The 22,074-nt window shown below is 46.9% G+C and overlaps 1 protein-coding gene across 1 annotated transcript in view; it reads right to left on the bottom strand.

Moving 5' to 3' along the window:
- Positions 1,742-22,074, bottom strand: part of EXOC6B (exocyst complex component 6B) — a 607,547-nt gene continuing 587,214 nt past the window's right edge. Inside the window, 3 exon segments of the mRNA XM_013996035.2 lie at positions 1,742-5,077; positions 8,140-8,151; positions 9,289-9,401. Coding sequence (XP_013851489.2) covers positions 4,951-5,077; positions 8,140-8,151; positions 9,289-9,401 — 252 coding nt within the window. The 3' untranslated portion in view covers positions 1,742-4,950.

The following is a 22,074-nucleotide window of genomic DNA, read 5'->3' as shown; positions in this document are numbered from 1 at the left end:
GATGAGGTTCTGGGTTGATCCCTGGCCTTGCTCAGTGGGTTAAGGATCCAGTGTTGCCATGAGTTGTGGTGTAGGTGGCAGACATGGCTGGGATCCCACATTGCTGTGGCTGTGGTGTAGGCTGGCAGCTACAGCTCCGATTGGACCCCTAGCCTGGGAGCCTCCATATGCCACGGGAGTGGCCCTAGAAAAGACAAAAAAGAAAAAAAAAAAAGAAAAAAACCAAAACTTTCCTGCCAGAACTCCGTGAGGCAGGGAGGGGGGTAACCGCTCTGAGCATCTGGCTTTCCCTCAGAGGAGATCTATACTTGGAAAGGGTTTGGTTATTATTCAGGATTTTGGTCATGAATCTTCCTTAGACATTGAGGAAAGCCATGTACCTTCTCGCCAGAAAAGTGAGTGGATGCAAGCCTGAACTCACGTACACACACACATACCCACATACACACACTCCAAAGGTCATGGACCTCCAGTCCAGAACTCCTGAATTCTAGGAGGTATATGTTTTGGCAGAGAAGATGCCAGGTGGTCTTGAGGGGCAGATTCTACCTGAAGGACTGGCACTACTCTGAGCAGGCAGCTGGTTGTCTCATTTGAAGGGCTTGTCGCGCTGTGTCTGCACAGGGGCGCAAGGGACCTCAGTAGCATTAACCCTTGGTCTCTGGACACTTCTGTTCCAGGCTCAGCTCCGAGTGTGTTGTGGAAGTGGAGGGGCTGGAGGGAAAGGCCTGGCCTGAAAGAGTTTCCGTGCTGAAGCTGGCAACTGGCTCAGCGTTTTGATCACCCATAGCTCAGGTACACTTCGCAACAACCCTGTAAATTAGGCACCTGGATTCTGCTTTCACTGATGAGGATAATGAGACTTAGGGAGTTAATTGTTCAAGGTCATTCAGCTAGGAAGTGGCACAGCAGGAATTGAAGCCCAGGTCTCTCAGGCATCAAAGCCCAGTTGCCGTAGTCAGACTCGTTACCGAAGAAATTCTCTCCGGCCTGTTCCCATGGCTTCCATGGCAGCCCCGGGGCCAAGAAGGCTGGGTGTTGTGACACAAACCTGTCGGGCCTTATTCACCATGCTTGCACATAATGCCTGCTGGGCTCCCCGCGACCCTCCCAGCCTATATCAGGCTTGTGGTAATTTTTCACTCTCATCTCTGACTTCTGCACCTAAAATATCCCATAGCTTAATGGTGTCCGAATTGAATTCCTTCAAGGCCGGGCTCATTAACATCCTGATTTCTCTGCACTGTCTTCTCCGACCAGAGCTGTCCCAACACCAGGCCAGAAGGCCTGTCCCTCTCCCCCACTGAGCTCCACGACGGGCTCATTACCCTCCTTCCCCCAGCCTGGCTTCATTCTGGAGAATCCCGCACGGCTCCGTTTTAACCAGGAGCCTTTCCACGGCGGGGCCAGTGTTCCAAACACACTGAAAGCCCCCCGCTGCCTAGCCTGATACCCCGCATAAATCAGGCCTTTCAAGAGTCAGTTCTCTTGATGATGATGACGACAATGCCAGTGTCAACGGTAGAGACGGGAAAGCCTAACCTAGCAGTTCGCAATGTCTCCAAGGTCCCAATACGACTCCTTGCCGTGTCTGGCGGGCAGGCTTTCTCCTCCCCACCAGGCTTCTGCCTGCTCTAGTCCTCAGTCCAGGGGAGGGGTGCAGGGTCAGTCCTCATATCCCCAACCATGGCTGCACTGTGCAAAAGGGGTGGGAGAACAGAAAAGTCAGGAGACAACGCTGTGGCTTTTGAACAGATATATAGGCTGTGTCATTTAATAGCAATTAAAAGAGGCAAACGTACAGGAGGATAAACATGCTCTTTTCACAGAGGAGGTTTTCTACTCATTGCCAGGCCCATCGGTATCAGTAGCTTTACTGGTGAGCTTTAAAGAAGAAGGTTCCCTTTAGAGTTAAAAATGGACTTTCTGAAATTTCCCCCAGACATGTGCAAAATAAAAAAGGCCATTTCGAACACATTAGTGAAAAGTAACTGCACACCCAGGCGGGGAAAAAAAAAAAAGAAAGAGAGAGAGGCAACGGAGGCAGCCAGGTGCAGAGTCCTGGGAGAAGGCCCCAGGGAGGGTGCTCAGAGCCTTACAGGGAAAGCCACAGCCAATGCCAATCCTGGGTAAAGGGCCCTGGGTCTGGGATCTGCTGAACAAGCACTTGTCAAGTGTGCAGGGAAGCTAGGCTGACGCGGAGGAGGCCTGGGACACGATGAAAATACTGGCAACTGCTGCCCGGAAACTGTATAGTCCCTTTACCAACAGGGATGCGCCGCTGCCCCCACTTTTGAGGGCCTGCTCTTCCCCAGGCCCAAGAGCTCCAGGCACACTCTCCTCAAAGGGACTGCGCTACGAAATAGGTTGAAACCAAGCCAGCTGCCTAAACTATGACTGAAACCCACTAGGGTCCCCAGCTGGACTGTCCCTCCAGGAATAAGGACCTGATTTCGCCAAGAACTTGGCCAACTAGAGGACTGGAAGTCTCCTGGGCACCACGTTCTGGCCCTTCTAAGAGACCTCCGGGGCACTTGTACATCTCTGGGCATTTTGAGGCCAGATCTTAGGAGTCTGGGCACCCATGCTTTGCACAAGTCCTCTCAAGGGCTGGCCCAGCTAGAGGCCTCGAGACAAAACTGAAAAATCCGACTTCACCAATTCAAACAGCATGTCTCCACAGACAGCGCAGTGGCTGTATGTTGGTTCTGTTTGGGAAGACTGAAGGCAGACCAAGAGGGGAGAGGGATCTAACAAAGATCCACCCAGGAGCCTTGAGCTTGGATAAGCCTTTTTGGCAGAAGGACTTGTGTGTGCAAGGGGCAGGCTACCCTCTTTCCTCTCCCCCCATCCACCTTCTCTTCTATAGCACAGTGTTTCCAGGGTTCGGGTTTGAGACAAGAGCAGCAATGACAATGCTTAAAAAAACCATGTGACCTGCTTAAGGTTCTCTCAGTTCCACTTCAAAGTCTCAGCACTCAAACCTGAAGAGACCTTGTTCCAACTGCGGTCCAGTGCAAGAGGGTGTTCGGGTCCCTTCTTAAGCAATAGGATGAGAGTGACTCTTCTTGCTCTTTTCTAATAAAGTCCGAGCGGGAGGGATGGCACTTGGGGTCTTATTCCCATGGCTCCCTGCCTCCCCATGGCTATCGAGGCTCTGGGTGGCAGCCCTCATCTCTGAGCCTCAAGCTAAGGCCCTGGCCGACTGTCTAGCCCTAGGACGAGGCTCAGGAGGCTTCTGCAGAGCCCACATGCAGCCTGGCCTCTCCAGCTTTGAGGGAACCTGCACGTCTGAGTGCATGTTTTCTTCCCCACGGTTTCCAAGCTGTGGTACAATATTTTTTTTTGGGGGGGGGAGGGTTGTGAAAAAGGAAACACTGCCTTCCCCAGAAGCAACTCAGTTGCTGACAAAGGTGGTGAAGAATTCTGTTTGATGAGTCTTTCCTCCCACTAATCCAAGCTGGAAATGCCTGTGTGGCTTATTTGTCATAGTTTGGTGATCCACAATTATACTCTTGCCAGTAGCCTTAGTAGCATCTTCCTGAAGTGTTTTAAAGGGCAGGTTTCTCTGTCTGACCTCCCAGCAAAGCCCTTGCATTAGGTCTCGGGAGCCCATTTCAGAGAGTGGACACAGCTTCCGAGCTAACGGGGCCAGGCTCCTTTTGCAAACTCCAGAGCTGGAGGGATGGGATAACAGGTGATTTTTCTCAGGTGAAGCCACAAGACAGCTATGGGGACCTCAAAAGGGGATGGAAGCGTCAGGCTTGAGCAAGAAGAGCTTCTTTTCCAGGATATGACTCAGCGAAGGACAGCTGGGCCAGAGGAAAGAAACCACTAGCCATGGTCGACCTGCTGTATTTCACGGTGACAGTGGTTCCACCCCTAGAGGCATCCAGTCCAGTTACGGCTGTCCCCACAGTACAGAGCTGGTGCCATTTCCTCTAATGATGGGGGCCAGAAAGCTGGTTTTAAAACACAAAGGAACAATCCCAAGTCATCTTCAGATTTCGCCTAAGGGTAAAGTAAGGACCATTTTCAGGCTTCTGGAATCTGACTATCCCAGGTGACGCTGCTGGAGGAGGGCACGTCTGAGACTCTGTCTATGGAAATAACTGCTGACTTAGGCCCTGACCCTGAAAGAAGACAAGGAGAGGAAGGGGGAAGGAACTCTGATTCCATTCACACTGGCTCTCCAGATCCAGTAAAACTCCTCCTGGTGTGGGGGGCACCTACAGTTAGTCATGAGGTCCGATTATTCCCACTGCACACTCAGCTCTTCTTTGGCCCAGAAAAACTAGAAGTAAAAGCACTGGGTCAGATCGAGGCTAAAAAATGCCATCCCCAGCGGGATGGGGGCGGGGGGTATTGGGGTGAAGCCATCATCTTGCCACCTGCCACACTTGTTCCCTGATCAGTGAAAGTCAGTGCACTGAGAAGCTGAACCTCACAACTCGGGAACTGGGCGCTGGTCTTTCCTACGCTAAACAGAACTGTTTTCCAGGCTCTTTCTTTGTGTCAAGAAGAATCGGCCTCCCCTCTGCAGTGAATGGGGCACCTAGGAGCCAACAGGATGTACTTCCTGCCTACTCACCTCCCTCCCAGTGCCAAGCACCCATTTTGTTTGTGTAGTTCCTGAGCCCAGACCTAAGCTCTAGAGCCATGGATGAAAGGTGGCTGGTCATACTGGGACAGGTGACACGACCATCCCTAGGAAGGGACAGACAGTGTGCTGTAACTTTGCCTGAATCCCAGCCTAGCAACCTCTCATGGACTTGCTGACTCTCGCGCCTCTGTTACTCAAGGGAAGGGTTATGCGAATACTGTACATGGGTTATTAAAAAAATACATCTGCTCTCTTTGAAGAAGAATGCACAAATGCAGGGCCAGCCAGCGCTGGCTCCAGGGATCCGGGGCTGCAGCGAGCGGCCTCTGTCGGCCCGAGGCCAGCCTTCACGAGTGGTGGCTGCTGATGAGTCCCCGGAGTTGCTTGGCCACAGTGTCAATCAATTTCTGCTTGTCTCGCTCATTTTTCCGAAACTGTGCAAACATGTTGTTCTTGCGGCTCGTGTCCTTCATCCTGAGCAGAGAAGGAAAGAAAGAGCAAAATGCGTGCGGTGACAATGGTGGAGAGCCTATTTTCACCACCACTTGCAGCTGAGAGACTGCAGAATATTGTCACTGTCAGGCCCATACTCACCTACGATTGAGGAAGATGCCCTTGGAGGCACACCCACGGCCATCCCAACTTCAGTCACCTCTGGAAAGCATCCAGAGCCAGCTCTGGCCAATTCCCTCGTCATTCGTTCCCACCCCACCAACTTCATTCCCGTCTATGCCCAGCTGTGCACCTGCTGTCAGTATGGGGACCTGCTATAGCCCTGATGGTCAACAGGATCTTAGAGGACCTCTAAGGTCTTCTCATTACCTCATAAAAGTACCAAACCCTGCTCCGACCTGCGAGCCCGTATTTGAAAGGGAAGGCAGAACAATGTCCTTCACTAGCAATTCCAGAAGAATGTGAGTACCTGAAAGCCACTGTATATTTCTAAACCCCACTCTAGCCCGTTACTCTATCTTCCCCCTACAAAACTAAGGGCTTGATTGATTTCTTTTCCTTTGTCTCAGAGAAGGGGCCCAGAGGCAGCGAGGTGGCCAAGAGGGCATGGTGCTAAGGAAAGCGGGTACCAAAAGGCTGAGCCAGCCTCTCACTTGATAAGCCCGGGTTTTAGGTAAGAGGAGCTTCCAAGATCTCAACGGCTGCTACATCCTGGATCTTGACCTTTGGAAAACTGTTGAACTGGCTCATGATAAAGCTCCAGGGATGGCAGAGTCTTGGTGCACAAACCGTGGGCAGTTCTGGCCACCAATGCTGCCAGATGGAGAGACCTCACTGGGAAGCATGGATGGAGACGGGCAAGGCCAGGCTGAGGCTGGCAGAGAAACTCCCAGATCTGACTGGGCCATGGTGACAGAACCCAGGAAGCTGTCACTCCCTGAAAAGGGTGCAGAGCCCCTGATATCTGCTGGGGATTGATAACTCCGGCCCTGGACTCTACATGCTGTACCTCCAGTCCACAGATAGTTCTAATGTTAGAGAATTAAGACCACTGGCCAGACCCACTTCTCCCTGGAGAAGGGCTAGGCACCTCCTCACCACCCTCCTGCAGGAGGTTGGCCAGCTCTCTGACCTCAGAGCCCTCCGGCCTCCATGGAGATAGGCTGGGAGCGGGGACAGGAAGAACCTGGCCCTGGGGGAGTCAAGTATCCCAGGCAGGCTTTCTCAGGGCCTTTGGCCAATCCTGGCCCCATTTTTTCCTGTGGGCAGCCCTGTGCAGAGGGACAGACTAGATGCCTTTGGTCAAAAAGCCAGGGACATGTATCTCCATATGGTAAGGAGGTTCTCATGAGAGCCATAGCTTTGTGGCGCTGGCTGACAGTGACAGCCACAAACGAATGGAGATTTCTCTTTGATCTAAGCTTTAGGGCCTGCAGGCTGGAATTACTCATCCAGCAAACTTAGAACACTGCATATAAGGTACAACCACCCACATGCGGAGGCTGTGCTGGGGAGGGGGGAAGGAGGAGAGGTGACAGAGGTTTAGGTGGAAAAGAACCTTGCGGTCGACAGGGGTCCAAGGCTAGGAATGATTACTGTATCTTGTCCCTGACACTTTCGTTGCCCAGTTATGTCTGTGGAACTGGCTTGGTTTAGGAGTACTGATCCCAGAGGCCAACCCCTTTTCTTTTGCTGGATATACCACAAATCGAAATCAAATCAACCCAAAGCGAAAGAAAAAAGAAAGAAGGGAAGGAAAATGCTTCCTGACTTTATAGGACATTTACTGTAACATCCTATGTGATCATTAGTGTGCTGACTCCTCAAAGCAGCCCAGAGACAGGCAGGCAGAGCTGGCTTTCAGCCCCATGGTGGAGCTCTGGAAACAAGGCAGGAAAAAGGGGGAAAGAGGGTCGTCTCTGCACCCCAGCGGCCAGCGTTTGCGGGGTCATTAAGGCCTAGAGTTGGGGTTACTTGAAAGATCGGCTCGAGTGCCCTAAGGGCTGATGGTGGCATACAGGTTTTTCCCCTGGGAGGTTCTAAAACCAAGGGAGAGCTCCCCCCAACCCCCGCCGTAGTCTGTGAGCCCAGGATCCTGATCTCCTTTGGCTCTGGCCACCTCCCAGGGACACAGGGGCCTCCTCTCTGTCCTGAATGTCCTCTCCAGGTCTTTGGGTCTTTCCAGGTCTCCCCCTGCTAAGAAAGGCTGGGCTGAAAAGGGGAGTATTAAGGTCTGGTGGTACAGCTGGTGGTGGGGAAAGTTGGGACAGGTCAGGGCAAGGGGATGATTCCTATGAGGCTGGGAAATACAGATGGTAGTGACCTGGGTGGCCTTTGACCTTTGTGTATGGAACGAAGCTTTTTAACCCTGCTGATTGCTAGGGCTAAGCACGTGGCTTTATTACCGGCCAGGCCCCCAGAATGCTACAGACAGGCTGATTCTTTTCGGCTATTGTTGATTCATAGGAAGTAGATGAGCCAGGACTTCTTGGGTCTAGAGCGTCTCAGGAATAGAGGAGGAAAGAATTATTGAGAGAGGTAACTGGCCGAAGGGAATCGGAGAGCCCATGTGGACACATAATGAATACGGCGCCTAAGCACCAACTCAAAAGCCATTTCAGCTGGGTACTGAGAACTCTGTGATGAGGCCTTGCCTCTGGTAAGGAGCCTTCCATGGGAGATATAGGTTCCAGATCTTAAAGCCATGGGCCTCACCACTGGGAGGGAGGGAAGAGGGCCGAGGAGCTTCCTTCTGTCAGGGCTGAGTTTCAGGCTCTGGACTAGCAAGAGTATTGACTGTGCCAGGAAACTGGGTGGGAACAACCCTTTACCTGGCACCAATGGGGGAAAATCCCTGTCACCACTCCCAGCCCCAAAGGAATTGGTAAGCCAAGGGTCACTCAGAGGACCAAGGAGAGAGGAGGCAGCCAGCCAGTTGGCACCAGACTGGTTTAGTAGATTAGTATGCAGGGTGGGGACCACTCACAGGGTAGGGATTTTAGTGTAGTCATTAGTGTCAATGAGGAAACCAGAAGGACTTGCCTCAAAGTGATGGAAAAGGCCCAAGTGAATAATATACTTACTCTCTAGATATCCTAGGGAAGAAGGTCATGGGGAGAGAGAACCATGGGAAACAAAGTTAAAATGGAAACATCAGTCTCTGTCTTGGTCTGGAGAAAGCTGAACTGTGGGTTCCTAAGTTCTTGGCTCCAAACATACCTCCACCTCCTGCTCTTGCCCACTCTCTACCTCCTCCCCTCCCTCTCCCTCACCGGACTGCACAGTGGGAAGGTACAGTTTGGCCTCTCCTTCTGCTTAAGGCTCTGCTCTGGCCTCCTAGATTCTGATCCCTGCCCTCCCAGGCCTGGGGACCTGCTTGACTGGCCTTACACGTAGACGGGCTACACTGTCTGGATGCAGGGTGCTCTTCTAAGAAGCCAGGGGTTATCTGGTGTGATGACAGGACAAAGCTGCCCTTTCACATGGTCTTGGTCTCTGGTCTGCCAGCTTTCACTTGGATAAGCCAAAGCCTGAGCCAGGCTACGGTGCATAGCAGATTCCAGCATCTGGGTGACACACTGGTTAGGGAGCTGTTCTGGAGCTGGCTAACTCAATCTCAGTGGCAGCACCTCTGCTTCAGAGATGCTACAACCCTGCAGCAGCAACATTTGCTGGCCAGTGCCTGCCAAAGGCAAGACTCAGATACCTCCAACACAGCTTTCTTGGGAAAGTTGGCACAATAAGGCTCAATCTGGCGGGGGCGGGATGGGGGGGATGTGTGAAGGGGCAGGTGAAGGTTTCAGTAATTTCAGGAGCTCCTTCTGCTAGGAACCAGAGAAGCCATCTGTTCTGTGGGGCTGTTCTGCATCCATCACCATGCCCCAGATGGCCGGGGCCAGGCTCACTCTGTGGCCCAGGCTGGCCTGAGCTGCAAATGAAGGCATCTTCCTTTTTCCTCTTGTCATCTCTAGTTAAGCTCCAAGCTGGTGTCAGAGTCCAACTGACCTGGACTTGCCCTAGCCTATTGTGGCTCAGGAATTAAGAGGCTACAAGAGGAAGACTGGCCCGCCCAATGCAATGATGGAGACTGCTGACAGCCTCTCTGACAACTTCAAGAATGGGACCGCTCTGCTGTCTTTTCGAGGTACTGGCAAAGAGAACATTAGCCTCTACAACAACCCCCACCCCCACTTCCCCACCTCTCAACACAGACCCCTGGACGGGGTACTCACTTCTCAAGCAGGGTCAGCGCTGTCACGGGGTTTACCCGGAGGTACTTGCAGGTGGGCTGACCATAGTCCGCAAGGTAGGTTGACCAGTCCCACTGGATGAAGAGATCCAGAAGCTGTAAAACATCCCATCCCAAGGATTAGTCAGACAGAAAAGACAAAACATGATCTTAGAACCCCCTAGCATCCTTCACAGCTATATTAGATTTGAAAAATAAAAATGTAGTAAGAGAAAAAAAATGGCTACAGACCATAAGGCAACTAAGAAACTAAAACGAGTACTCAGGAGAAGGCAGAGTCACCTCTGCCCTAAGCACTGTTGCTGGCAGGACATACTAGCAGATAGCTCTCAGAGGCAGCCTGTAAAGAAACTAACACTGGACTGAATCAAGACACAAGACTCATAGTGCATCTTGAATATCATTGGAATAATCACTCGTTCAATTCATAAACATTTATCGAGTAGCTTTCGTGTGCCAAGCACCACTCCAGGAGCTCAGAGTCAACAAGAAACAAACCAAGGTGGGTGTGCCCAGTGCCACGTACACAACTACGGAGGTCAAAAGGTCTGGGATCGCGTACGAGTTTCATGATTTGCTCCATTGACTCTGTCCAAGTCACTCAGTTGATAAAGTCACAAGCATGTGCCTATAAACGGCCAGGGCACCCAGGCAACACAGAAACACCCAGCCGAGGCATAAACCGGCCATGTAATGTTTACATGAGGCACTGTGCTACACCTGTGTGGACACTGGCTGAACAGATAGAAACCTGTTACCTAAATACTTTTGGCAAAGGCTTTCCTTCCCAGCCAGTTTTCGCCTCGGGTATCGCTCTAACAAATATTTAAAAATCATGACTGAGTAAAGCTAAAAACGAACAGAGAAAATCAGTGCCTTACAAAGGGAGGGGTGAGGAAAGGGAAGCTGTTGGCCCCTCTCTAGAAACGTCTACTAGACTCACATCATTATGCAGAAGGACCGTCTAAGCAGTCTTCCTGGCAATGAGATATATAGAAGTGCTTCTGGACTCGAGACATTTCCCTACTTCTCCCTTTCCAAGAGACACCTGCTCATGAAGTTAAGTGGATGGCCATCTCTCTGTACAGAACAAAGGTAGAGAGGCTGAGAGTCAAATCCAATGCCAGGCCCTGAGCACTTGAGCACGCCTTTCTCCCCTGTCCATGTGCACTGCACGGCTGAGCAAAGGGGCCATGGGGGCCATGGCTGCTTGGCCTAGGTTCCTGTTCCATCTCATAGAATAGCTATTAGGAGCTTCCTCAGGAAGGCTGGGAATTGACTGAAGTCCCAAACCTGAAACTGAGAAAAGCCCCTACACCCTCAGCCAAGAAAAGGATGCTAAAGATGAGAGGAGGAGTTTCCGTCATGGCTCAGTGGTTAACGAACCTGACTAGCATCCATGAGGACGTGGGTTCGACCCCTGGCCTCGCTCAGTAGGTTAAGGATCTGGAGTTGCTGTGAGCTGTGGTGTAGGTGGCAGACATGGCTCAGATCTGCCATTGCTGTGGCTGTGGCGTAGACTGGCAGCCACAGCTCAGATTCAATCCCTAGTCTGGGAACTTCCATATGCCGAGTGTGGCCCTAAAGAGACCAAAAAAAAGGGGGGGGAGGGAAGAGGAGAGGTGAAGAGAGACTGGGTCTGGGTTGTCTGGATCAGCATGGCCCCAAAGGGCTCTCTCAGGCCTCTTTTATTCATTTATTTTTTATTTTTTAATTATGGTTGATTTGCAATGTTCTGCTGATTTCTGCTGCACAGCAAAGTGACCGAGCCATACATCCATATACATTTCTTTTTTTTTTTTTTTGGTCTTTTTGCCATTTCTGGGGCTGCTCCCGAAGCATATGGAGGTTCCCAGGCTAGGGGTCCAATTGGAGCTGAAGCCACCGGCCTACACCAGAGCCACAACAACGTGGGATCCGAGCCTCGTCTGCAACCTACACCACAGCTCACGGCAACGCCGGATCCTTAACCCACTGAGCAAGGCCAGGGATCGAACCCGCACCCTCATGGTTCCTAGTCTGATTCGTTAACCACTGAGCCACGACAGGAACTCCTACATTCCTTTTTTCACATCATCCTCCATCATGTTCCATAACAAGTGATTGGATATAGTTCCCTGTGCTATACAGCAGAATCTCTGTTATATTTAAAAAAAAATTTTTTTTTTTGGTCTTTTTAGGGCCACACCTGAAGCATATGGAAGTTCTGAAGCTAGGGGTTGAATCAGAGCTGTAGCTGCCAGCCCACACCACAGCCACAGCAATGCCAGATCCGAGTCGTGTCTGCAACCTACACCACAGCTCACGGCAACACCAGACCTTACCCCACTGATCGAGGTCAGGGATCAAACCCACGCCCTCATGGAACTAATCAGGGTCGTTTCCAAAGCACCACACTAGTAACTCCCCTCTCAGGCCTCTTTTAGGTTATGGTTATTTTAGTTGGCAAGGAAAAGGGCTTCTACAACTTCCTGTTGCTGCCCCAAGGCCTCACAGAGTTCTCCTTTAGAAGAGAATTTTCCCTGACTTCCTAGTCTCATCTTGGTATTTCTACCCTACAGTGTCCAAAAGACCACTCAAGACAGTTTCTCCTAGAAAGCATGATAGACACTTGGCGTGTTCCTTGTTCTCAAGTTCTTCTACCAATACAATTATGCTTCCCCGCCCCCAAATCCCAATGGGGAAAAAAAAAAAAAAACAACTATGCAAAAAGATAGCACTTTCTTCATTACAATTTTTTCTCAGGAAATTAAAAAAACCTCTGGGAGCCTTTTACTGTTTGTATCCTAGGGAGCTAATGTAAGAAACGTGAAAGAATAACAAGTATGTTTAATTGGAAAAATCTGAAAACATGGTTTCGTAAGACTATTTTAGGTATTACTTTGGACATATACATGCAGTTAATAAAACGACTTTCTCTATTAATGAGTCCCTAATTTCTGTGATGGAATGAATGGTATCAGTATTTCCTGATTTACTGCAAAGATAACCATGTCTTTCTGGCTGATGAGACCTGGGTAAAATCACCAGTGGGGTGTGGAGGGCAGCTCATAACTTTGCTTTAAAGTTTTCTACTTTTAAATTCTTGCCAAAGTCTCTCAATGCCAGTACCAAGCCTAAGAGCTGTGGGATGACAAGCTACCTAATTTATCCCATTCTGGGCATGGAAGCTACACGGCTCAGTAAATTCATCCAGTATGAGTCTGCAGATCACTCTCTGGGTCTTTGCTGCTGCCCACAGTCCTTCTGGTGGACGCAGACTAAGGGCGGGGTGAGACTTAGCTAAATTAATTGCCTTGGAGCGCAGTTCTCCTGGATTCCTTAGAACAAAGTTAGAATAAGCGAACAAGAAAACCAGCAAGCCTGCTTATCAAAGCAGCACTTTGGTTTCTAGCCTATGACTTTCAAAGATGACTTGGGCCCTCTCAGCCTGGTTCTCTGCATACAATGGCCTTCTTAGATCGCCATAAAGTCTCTTCCAAGGATGCAGAATAGCCAGTCATCACTAAAGATCACATTCTTGCATATTTTTACGTATTTTATTTTATTTATTTTTTGTCTTTTTTGCTTTTCTAGGGCTGCTTCCAGCGGCATATGGAGGTTCTCAGGCTAGGGGTCGAATCGGAGCTGCAGCCACCAGCCTAAGGCACAGCCACAGCAACGTGGGATCCAAGGCGTGTCTGTGACCAACACCACAGCTCATGGCAACGCCGGATCCTTAACCCGCTGAGCGAGGCCAGGGATCGAACCCAGAACCTCATGGTTCCTAGTCAGATTTGTTAACCACTGTGCCATGATGGGAACTCCTTTTCATATTTTAAAATTTTTTCATTTAGAAATCATTTCAATTTATCGGGAAGTTCTAGGAAGAGGCATAGTATAAGGAACGCCACATACCCTCAGATCCGATCCATCCATTGTCAGAATCTTACCCCACATGCTCCATCATTGGTGTTTCCTCTCTCTTTCCTTCTTTGCTTATACAGTATTTCTTTTTGGAGTCTCGTGAGAGTAAATTACATATATCATGGCCCTTTATCCCCAAATATGTCAGTGTTCCTAAGAATTAGGGCTATTCTCATATATAATCACAGTATGGTTTTTAACTTTCATAAATTTAATATTAATACTGTCCATAATCTAATTCTGGGGGGACGGGCACAGTGTACAGCAGCTTGATGTGGGATCTCAGTTCCCAGATCAAGGACTGAACCCAGACTGAAGTGGTGAGAGTGCTGAGTCCTAACCACTAGACCACCAGGGGACTCCCTCCTCCAATGTCTAATTTTATAAACTGACCCAATAATGTCCTGTATAGCCTTTTGGCTTGTTGAGGACTAGGTATTACATTTAGTTTTCTATTGGGTCTCCTTTAATCTGGACGATTTCCACAGCCTTTCTCTTTATTATATGATGTGAAATTTCTGAAGAATGTCAACTCTTCAAAAGTTCCCTGCCTCCCCCTCCCCAGTTTTTATTTCCCTAATGCTTTCTCATAATAAGATATAAGCCGTGGCATCTCTGGCCAGAAGACTACATGTGATGCTGTCTCCTCCTTGGGGTATCACATCTACAGGTACACAATATGCAGTGTTCCTCTGTCACCCACTGGTGATATTTATTTTGATCACCCAGTCAAGATGTTGTCTTCTTTCTCCACCATCTAGATATTATATTTTCTTTCTTTCTTTTTTTTTTTTAGGGCCACACCCACGGCATATGGAGGTTCCCAGGCTAGGGGTCGAATCGGAGCTGCAGCTGCCAGCCTACATCACAGCCATAGCAACGCCAGACCCAAGCCACGTCTGTGACCCACACCACGGCTCATGGCAACACCGGATCCTTAAACCACTAAGCGAGGTAGGGATCGAACCTACATCCTCATGGATCCTAGTTGGGTTCATTAACTGCTGAGCCACGAAGGGAACTCCAAGATATCATATTTTCTTTTGCAACTAAATTGAGGAGACAATTTAAGATCAGGTGGATATACTGCTCCTGATTAAAAATTTCCCTTTAGATTTAGCATCTATTGACGATTCTTCTCTTCTTTAGTCTTTACTCTGATGGTTTCAAACTGATGACATTTAATTCCATCCTTCCCTCCGCCTTTATCAGTTGTCACTCAGCATTCTACCATAAGCAAATGCTCATTCCTTCTCCCCTGGTAATTTATCTGTTTTATTATTGAATGGACTCATGGGTATCCATTTCCTCAATGGTTTACACTCATTATGATATCTAATTACTTTGGTGCTCAAATTGCCCCAGATTTGGCAAGCGGGAGACCCTTCAAGCTAGAACCTGTGTCCTTCTGACATGCCCGCATACTTTTTGTCAGGGCTTCCTTACTTTCTGGCATAATGAGATGTTGCAGGTTCATCTTATATCTACCACGCTCAGCTCTGAAATCAGCCATTTCTCTTAAGAGCCTTGGTTTCTGTCAGTGGGAATGTTATTAGTGATCAAGATTTAGACGCTAGGTGTGTTCACTTCTACTGGGGGATAATCTGGGGGGAGTTAACACCCTCTTAATGGAAAGAGCTAGGAAATACATGAATGTAAATGTATCCATATGCACACATATACAGACATGCATGTGGACTTACATAAGCAGGGACACACAAAGATTTCAGAAATCATGAGTTTATCACACCAGGACCTCCAATTCTAACCATTCCCACAGAGTTCTTTCCTCTACGCCATATATTGACGTGCTTTCTTGCACAGTGAGATCCTGGCTCTCCACATCACCTCATTTACCAATTTGCTCAGTCCTATAATATATCTAAAATAGGCTCAGAATTGCTTGTATATAGTACTATACAAAAAGCCTACTGAAAAAAAAGAGGTCAAGTCTTGTTTGCAATTCTCTTTCCCAACCTAAGAGTGAGGGTACAATCAAATCCTATGTTCATAAGTCACCTGGATTAGTCCTTTTGCTTTATTTTCCCTTCAGTTTGGTTACGGTATTCATCTACATGCAACGAGGTTCATTTGTTTCCATTTGCTTTTAGTTTTAGGCTCCTCCTTCCCATCCTTGTTAATTTAATTTTTTATATAGGCAGGTCACTATGCTTCCAAAAGTCAAAACTTTACAAACACATTAGCTCAGAAAAGTGTTACTTTTTCATTTGTTGTTTGCCTTTTACACTAGTCCCTACCATGCCCAATTTCATTGTTTTTTGGATTTGTCCTTCCTATGTGTCTACTTGTAAAGATAAGCAGATACACGTATGCTTTCTTATTTTCTCTTCTTTCTTTCACAGAAAGTAGCATATTATATGTATGCACTTTAAGGCATCTTATTTCTTGATGTTTATAAGTAGGTGGTGGATGGAGAAGGAGAAAGAGGAGCGTCATAGGTAGGAGACTGAGCTTTACGATCATCATTCCTCAGACTTTACTGAGTATCTCCTGCAATTTGTACCATATCCACATGCTACATGTATTATTATTTACTTAACATTTTTTCGTTTGTGTTGATTCATATTTTGGTCATAAGAAAAATTTAAAAGAACACTTTACATCACTATCATAAATGGGAAACCATTCTCACTTGTTATAAATAGAAGATAACTCAAATACAAGCACCACATGAGATGTTCTCTTCGTCATCACAAAGACTATAGAGGAATAGTTTCCTTCCAACACGATTTAGTGTTCAATGGTGCATCTGGGTACTAACTAAACCTGTATCTCATACCACTTCATATGGCCTCTGTACTTTGAGGATTCCATCCACCCTGGGATTAGTTTGTGACTTCAGCCAAGAGTTGAGTGATGATGACTGTGGCCTGGAATAGTGTTAAGTGGTATATGTGTACAAGGAAGCACCTATAACAGAAGTTTCAGCCAAGTATTAGCCTCTTTATGAGAGATTATCAGTATACACATGGGCTCTATGTCCTGGGCTGGTCAGGAGGGTCCCATGGCCAAGTGCTGGATTTGGCTGGTGAGGCCGGGAGAGCCTTGAAGGACTGGGCAATTTGCTTACACAGCCACAAGGATGGTTCATTTTCCTCATCACCAGGTATCTTCATCCATTAATGGGTTTCCTTAAGGTTGGCTTTTGATGAGTTCTGCATCAGGACATTGTTAAATTTCTTGATTCTGCATATGATGACTTCTGATTGAATTTACAGAACCACACTTTGGGCTTGCACTTGTGTTCATTCTATTTATAGTTCTTAAGAGTTGCACAAAAATTATAACCTTCCTAAGTTTGAAAAGTTTAAGTGAAGTGACTTCTAATATTTACTCACAGGATTTGAAACATGAATAATAAAACATATTTGCTTGTCTTGGACTTTCTTAATGAAGATATAAACCTAGTGAACTCAACAAATGTTTTTAAAAGCATCCAATACATGCAAGGACAGGGGCTGGCCTTTCAAGTGATATTAAAATGTGTGAATTTCCCTCACTTGGGAGAATAAAAGAAAAACCTAAGTAACTGTAACCAAGCCAAATGAATTAAATGCTATTAAGTGAGATATTCTTCTTCTTTTTGATCTGTCAATGGAACATTTTACAAAGTTTTCCATTTATAGTGAAATTAAACAGCAGGGAGTTCCCACTGTGGTGTAGCAGAAACGAATTCAACTAGTATCCATGAGGATGAGGGTTCGATCCCTGGCCTTGCTCAGTGGGTTAAGGATCTGGCATTGCTGTGGCTGTGGTGTAGGCTGGCAGCTGTAGCTCCAATTCAACCCCTAGCCTGGGAACTTCCATATGCTGCAAGTGTGGCCTTAAAAAAGGCAAAAAAAAAATAATAATAATAATAATTAAATAGCAAATATAAATTGTGGTTCAGAACACAGACACACACACGCTGGGTTTAAGTTTATTTTGATTATCAGACAATGCCTCATAGGTGATGAGAATCATTTCAGCGAAAAGAAATGTGTTATGATTATATCTTTGTGATGGGACTCAAATTATAATTCTGATTTCATGGAGGTAGGGAAATGGGGAGGTGAGGAAAAGACCCTGGAAAGATGAGCAAATTGCTGCACATCACAAAGCAGACCAGTGGTAGAGATGGCTTGATGGTTTACACTCCCCAAGATGCCACAGTTGTTTATTTTGTAAAAATCCCCATTGATTTGGTCTCTGGGTGTAAGGCATCTGCCTAAGCCTACATCAAACTTCTGAACAGACTCTCTTTTTTGCAATGGTAGCTAAGAAACACTAGCAATATCCAAATGAGTCAACGTGAAAACTAGTCCAAGGCCAGAGAGTGGGTTAACTGGATGGAGTACAGATAGCATTAGAATAGCAGAACAAATGCAAACTTGTAGGAAAGATCTTTGAAATGAGATATTAAGGTAAAGTAGGACTCTGTTGATCCTTATTAATGCATACCAACATACATCTTTCTCCAAGAGAAAAAGCAGAACTAATTCAAGTGGATGAATTATTCACGGGTAAAGGAACTCTAGGCATCAAGCAAACACTCTTGAGAGTGCCCTTGTGTTCTTGTAGACAGAAAGGATTACCCAACGGACTCAGAAAGTAAAACTTAAAAGACCGGTGAAGAATGCCCTCTTGTTCCTACTACTAGCCCAGTGTTTGTTACCAAACCAGTTCATATCACACCTACTTCTGGTGAGGAAAATTATTTTACCCATTCTTGCTGCTGATTCCTGTAACATGGGCTTCATCTCCCATGTAGACTGGGAGCTCCCCAAAGACAGGGAACCTGTTTTCTCCTGACTGCTACACAGGGCTAGATTTTTAGCGAGTAGTCAGTAAAAAACATGTTAAATTTAATTAAAATAGGTGAACTGACATTTTATAGGAACCAATATTGGCTAGAGAGTGGCAACGACTTCAAATTTGCCTTTCTCACAACAAAATTTCCAAAAAGACCAAACCTAGGGCCCTTCTGACCAGCACTAGAAGAAAGGTTATCGGAGGAAGAAGGAAACATTCAACAGGAGAGATAACAGGTGTTGGCTTCAAGGTGTCAACCTCATTTAGGGACAGCCTCCTCTTAAAAGATTCCACAGGGAGCCAAGGATTGTAGGAGCGAAGGTACACACACACACAGACACAGATAGACTGACAAGCGCCACACCTCTTTCCCCAGGGGTGATTTTCTTTCCACGTTTTCTCTTGAACAGGCACACTGAGTCCTGTAGAGAAGTGTCCTCCCAAAGTAGGTATGACCTTGAAGGAAACTTGATTTATGAAAATCTGAATTTGCACTTTATATGCTTTCCAGCAGTAGTCTTCACGTTGAACAGCTTAGACTACAAAACAATTTCAAATAACATGCTCCTCTGGAATGCTTCACCTATAATCCAAATGACAAAATTCTACATACATTCCTGTTTTAGAACATGGCCACCATACAAAGGGCAGTCTACTTACTCAAGACAACAGCCAGGAGATTTGGTGGGTTGTTTGTTTGTTTGTTTGTTGTTGTTTTTGGCCACTCCCAGCCTTTGACAGGATAAAACCAAGCACAACATTATAAAATATTTTTCGTGATCACTGATGTGCAGGTGCCTTTTAAGAGGCAGTTTAGCAGTGCAAAAGGCCCTCAGGCTGAGGGTCCCCTGACTGACAGTGTGAGCCCAGGTAAGTCACCTAATCTGGTTTTCTTGTTCAGATATGGAAACATAACAGCTCCTATCAACAGATGAGGGCAGATCAAGAGAACGTTTGGCGGAAAGTCCACCAAAAAGCATAGAGTTGGCTAATGACTCATTGGGGTTTATTGCCCAAGATCTCCCCCAACTCCTCGTCCCTGGTTTCTGGGGCCACTCTCATTCAAAGAGCATCTGCCTGCTCCCACATATCCTCAGGAACACTTCCTGACATAGAAATCTGGGCAAAGAGAGGAAAGAGAAAGCATGAATTTTTTATTTTTTTTATTTTAACAAACACAAAGTGAGTACCAGCAATGTATCAGGCACTCTTCTAGGCAGGTGAAAGGATGAATAAGGCATCTCTAGTTCTGAGGAACTAGGTTTAGTGAATAACATACACAGAGCAACATGAGCACCCTGAGAGGTACTCCAACAGGGTGCAAAGAAAGTTCAGAGGGAGGGCATCTAAGCCTGAGCTAGACAGGAATTGCCTTAGGAATAAGCAGGCCAAATGAAGCGAATGATAAATGCCTCATATGCTAATAGGCTAAGAAGACTGAATTTAGTCTGGAGGCTCCTCCACTTGTTTTTGTCAAAGCTGTTACCTGCTTTCTTCTAGAACATGGGATGGAAAACCATAGCCACCACTTGTTTTTGTAAATAAAGTTTTATTGGAACACAGCCATGCTCACTGTTTAACATATGGTTTATGACTATACCGTCATAAATAGCTGAGTTAAGTAGTTGGGACAAAGACCATTACAGCTTGAAAAACCTATAATATTCGCTGTCTAGTCCTTGACAGAAAAAGTCTGCCTCTAGATCCAGGCCAGGAAGGGCAGTGTGGTCTGAAATTCTTTCAGATATAAAATTCCAATAGCTACAAAATTAAAGAAAAGAAGGAAAGAAAATGGCTTCAGGGAGTTCCCATTGTGGTGCAGAGGAAATGAATCTGACTAGGAACTATGAGGTTGCGGGTTCGATCTCTGGGTTCGCTCAGTGGGTTAAGGATCTGGCATTGCCATGAGCTGTGGTGGAGGTCACAGACGCGGCTCGGATCTGGTGTTGCTTGTGGCTGTGGTGTAGGCTGCCGGCAACTGCTCCAATTTGATCCCTAGCCTGGGAACCTCCATGTGCTGCAGGTGTGGGCCTAAAAAGACAGAAAAAAGACAAAAGAAAGAAAGAGAGAGAGAGAGAGAGAGAGAGAGAGAGAGAGAAAGGAAGGAAGGAAGGAAGGAAGGAAGGAAGGAAGGAAGGAAAATAGTTTCAGAGATACCCTCTGATTATGAAGAGGTGGCAAAACTTCATTATCTCAGCATCTGGCATTAGCATTCTTTTAGGACAGAGAAATGTTTTTGGAGGAAACATCTTGCTTTGTAAGATCCTCAACGAGCCAAGACCTATGGTACAGAAGGGGGACAGAATTTGTTGCTCTGGTTCTTTTGTTTTTTTTCCTTTTTCAGCCACACTCACGGCATATGGAAGTTCCCTGGCCAGGGATCGAGTCTGAGCCTCAGCTGCAATTTATGCCACAGCTGCAGCAACACTGGATCATCAACCCACTGTACCACAGCAGGAACTCCATGTTGCTTTGGTTCTTCAGAGGCAGGGAGCTAATCTAAAGAAAAGAGACTTAACTAGTATGTGTGAGAATGGCTAAGAAGGGAATTCCTATTGCTCTTATGGCCCCAAAAACTCTGGAGACATGGGATATCTGATAAGTGACTTATTCAAAGTGGCTTGTGGTCTAGTGTGAGATATAAAAATCCATGCCCTCACTCCCAATCTTTAGACAATATACTCTGCTTTTATATGCTTGGGTGAATAATTTTTTTCCAAAAGAAATTTTTTTAAAAATTATTATTCCCCCAATACATTTTTTCCCCTACTGTACAGCATGGTGACCCAGTTATACATACATGTACAAATTCTATTTTCTCACATTATCATGCTCCATCATAAGTGACTAGACATAGTTCCCAGTGCTACACAGCAGGATCTCATTGCCAATCCATTCCAAAGGCAAGAGTTTGCATCTATGAACCCCAAGCTCCCAATCCACCCCACTCCCTCCCCCAATTTTTTTCTCTTTGTGACTTAAAAAAGGCTGTTTCACACTTAGAAAGCTGCAAAACTACACAGTGGAAATGGAAGCCCAAGAAACAAGAAAACTAGAGGTCTCTAGGGGTCCAAAGACAAATGCAAGGGGCCTTTGGATTTTCCACAGGCTTTGAAACTGGGGTGGGGAGAGGTTCCAAATTTCTCTGGGTCTCTATAGGTTAAGTGGATCTGGCTTATACCTGAGTTTTGCAACAGTGGCTCCTCTACAGGCTGGCACAGGGGCCCCCTAGAAAGCTCTGATCTCCTCCCCTTTCTCTCCCTGGCTGAGTGAGGGCAGGGAAGGAGTAAGCAGTGGCTATGCCGTTTCCTGCTTTCCTGCCAGCCCCGCTGCCAGGTGGATGGAAGCATCTTTCAGAGTTTCATCAGGGACCAATTTTCCATCAGCAGCTTCCCTGGAAAGAGAATGTTGTTCTGAGATATATTCACTTACTTCCTAAGTGTGGGTTTTTAGGTTTGCTCTCTAAACTTTTCACCTCTGACACTACCCTGGTAAAGAGAAAAAGAAAGCCAGAGAGCCTTAAGGCTTTCCCACTGTCATCAGTTGGTGTCTGAGGGAAGACTCCCAAATTAAAAAAAAAAAAAAAAAAAAAGCTAATGCCATGCATTCCTTTGCGTCAGAGACTGTCCTGTAAGGCCATTTCTCATTGATGACAGCATCTACCCTGCTGCAGGGGGCAGAAGGGAAACCTATCGTCACACTGGGTGATAATAACCACACTGAAATACACGTTCGAGGGGACGATGGGAGGCCTCTGCCCTGGGCTGACTGAGCTGCCCCTTGTCGGGGTGGAAAGGCAGGCAGGTGTGGGTTTTGGATGGAGCTGCTGCCACAGATGTGGTGGGAGAAGGAGGTAGGAGCCATGGGCCAGCATCTGTTTTCTTTCAGCACATTGCGATTCGTTAAAGACTGCTACGTTAAGCCGACTAGGGACTATACTGCTGAGTTCGAAACGAAACCACTTTCCCTCTCTGGGCAAAATGAATAAATGGTATAAAGATACCATTGCAAAGACATCATGAATTAAAGATAATATTAACAATATAAGTAT

The sequence above is a fragment of the Sus scrofa genome, chromosome 3 (assembly GCF_000003025.6).
Source record: "Sus scrofa isolate TJ Tabasco breed Duroc chromosome 3, Sscrofa11.1, whole genome shotgun sequence".
Taxonomy (NCBI): domain Eukaryota; kingdom Metazoa; phylum Chordata; class Mammalia; order Artiodactyla; family Suidae; genus Sus; species Sus scrofa.
The sequence above is the reverse complement of the archived record's forward strand: the minus strand, read 5'-3'. Positions and strand labels throughout refer to the sequence as shown.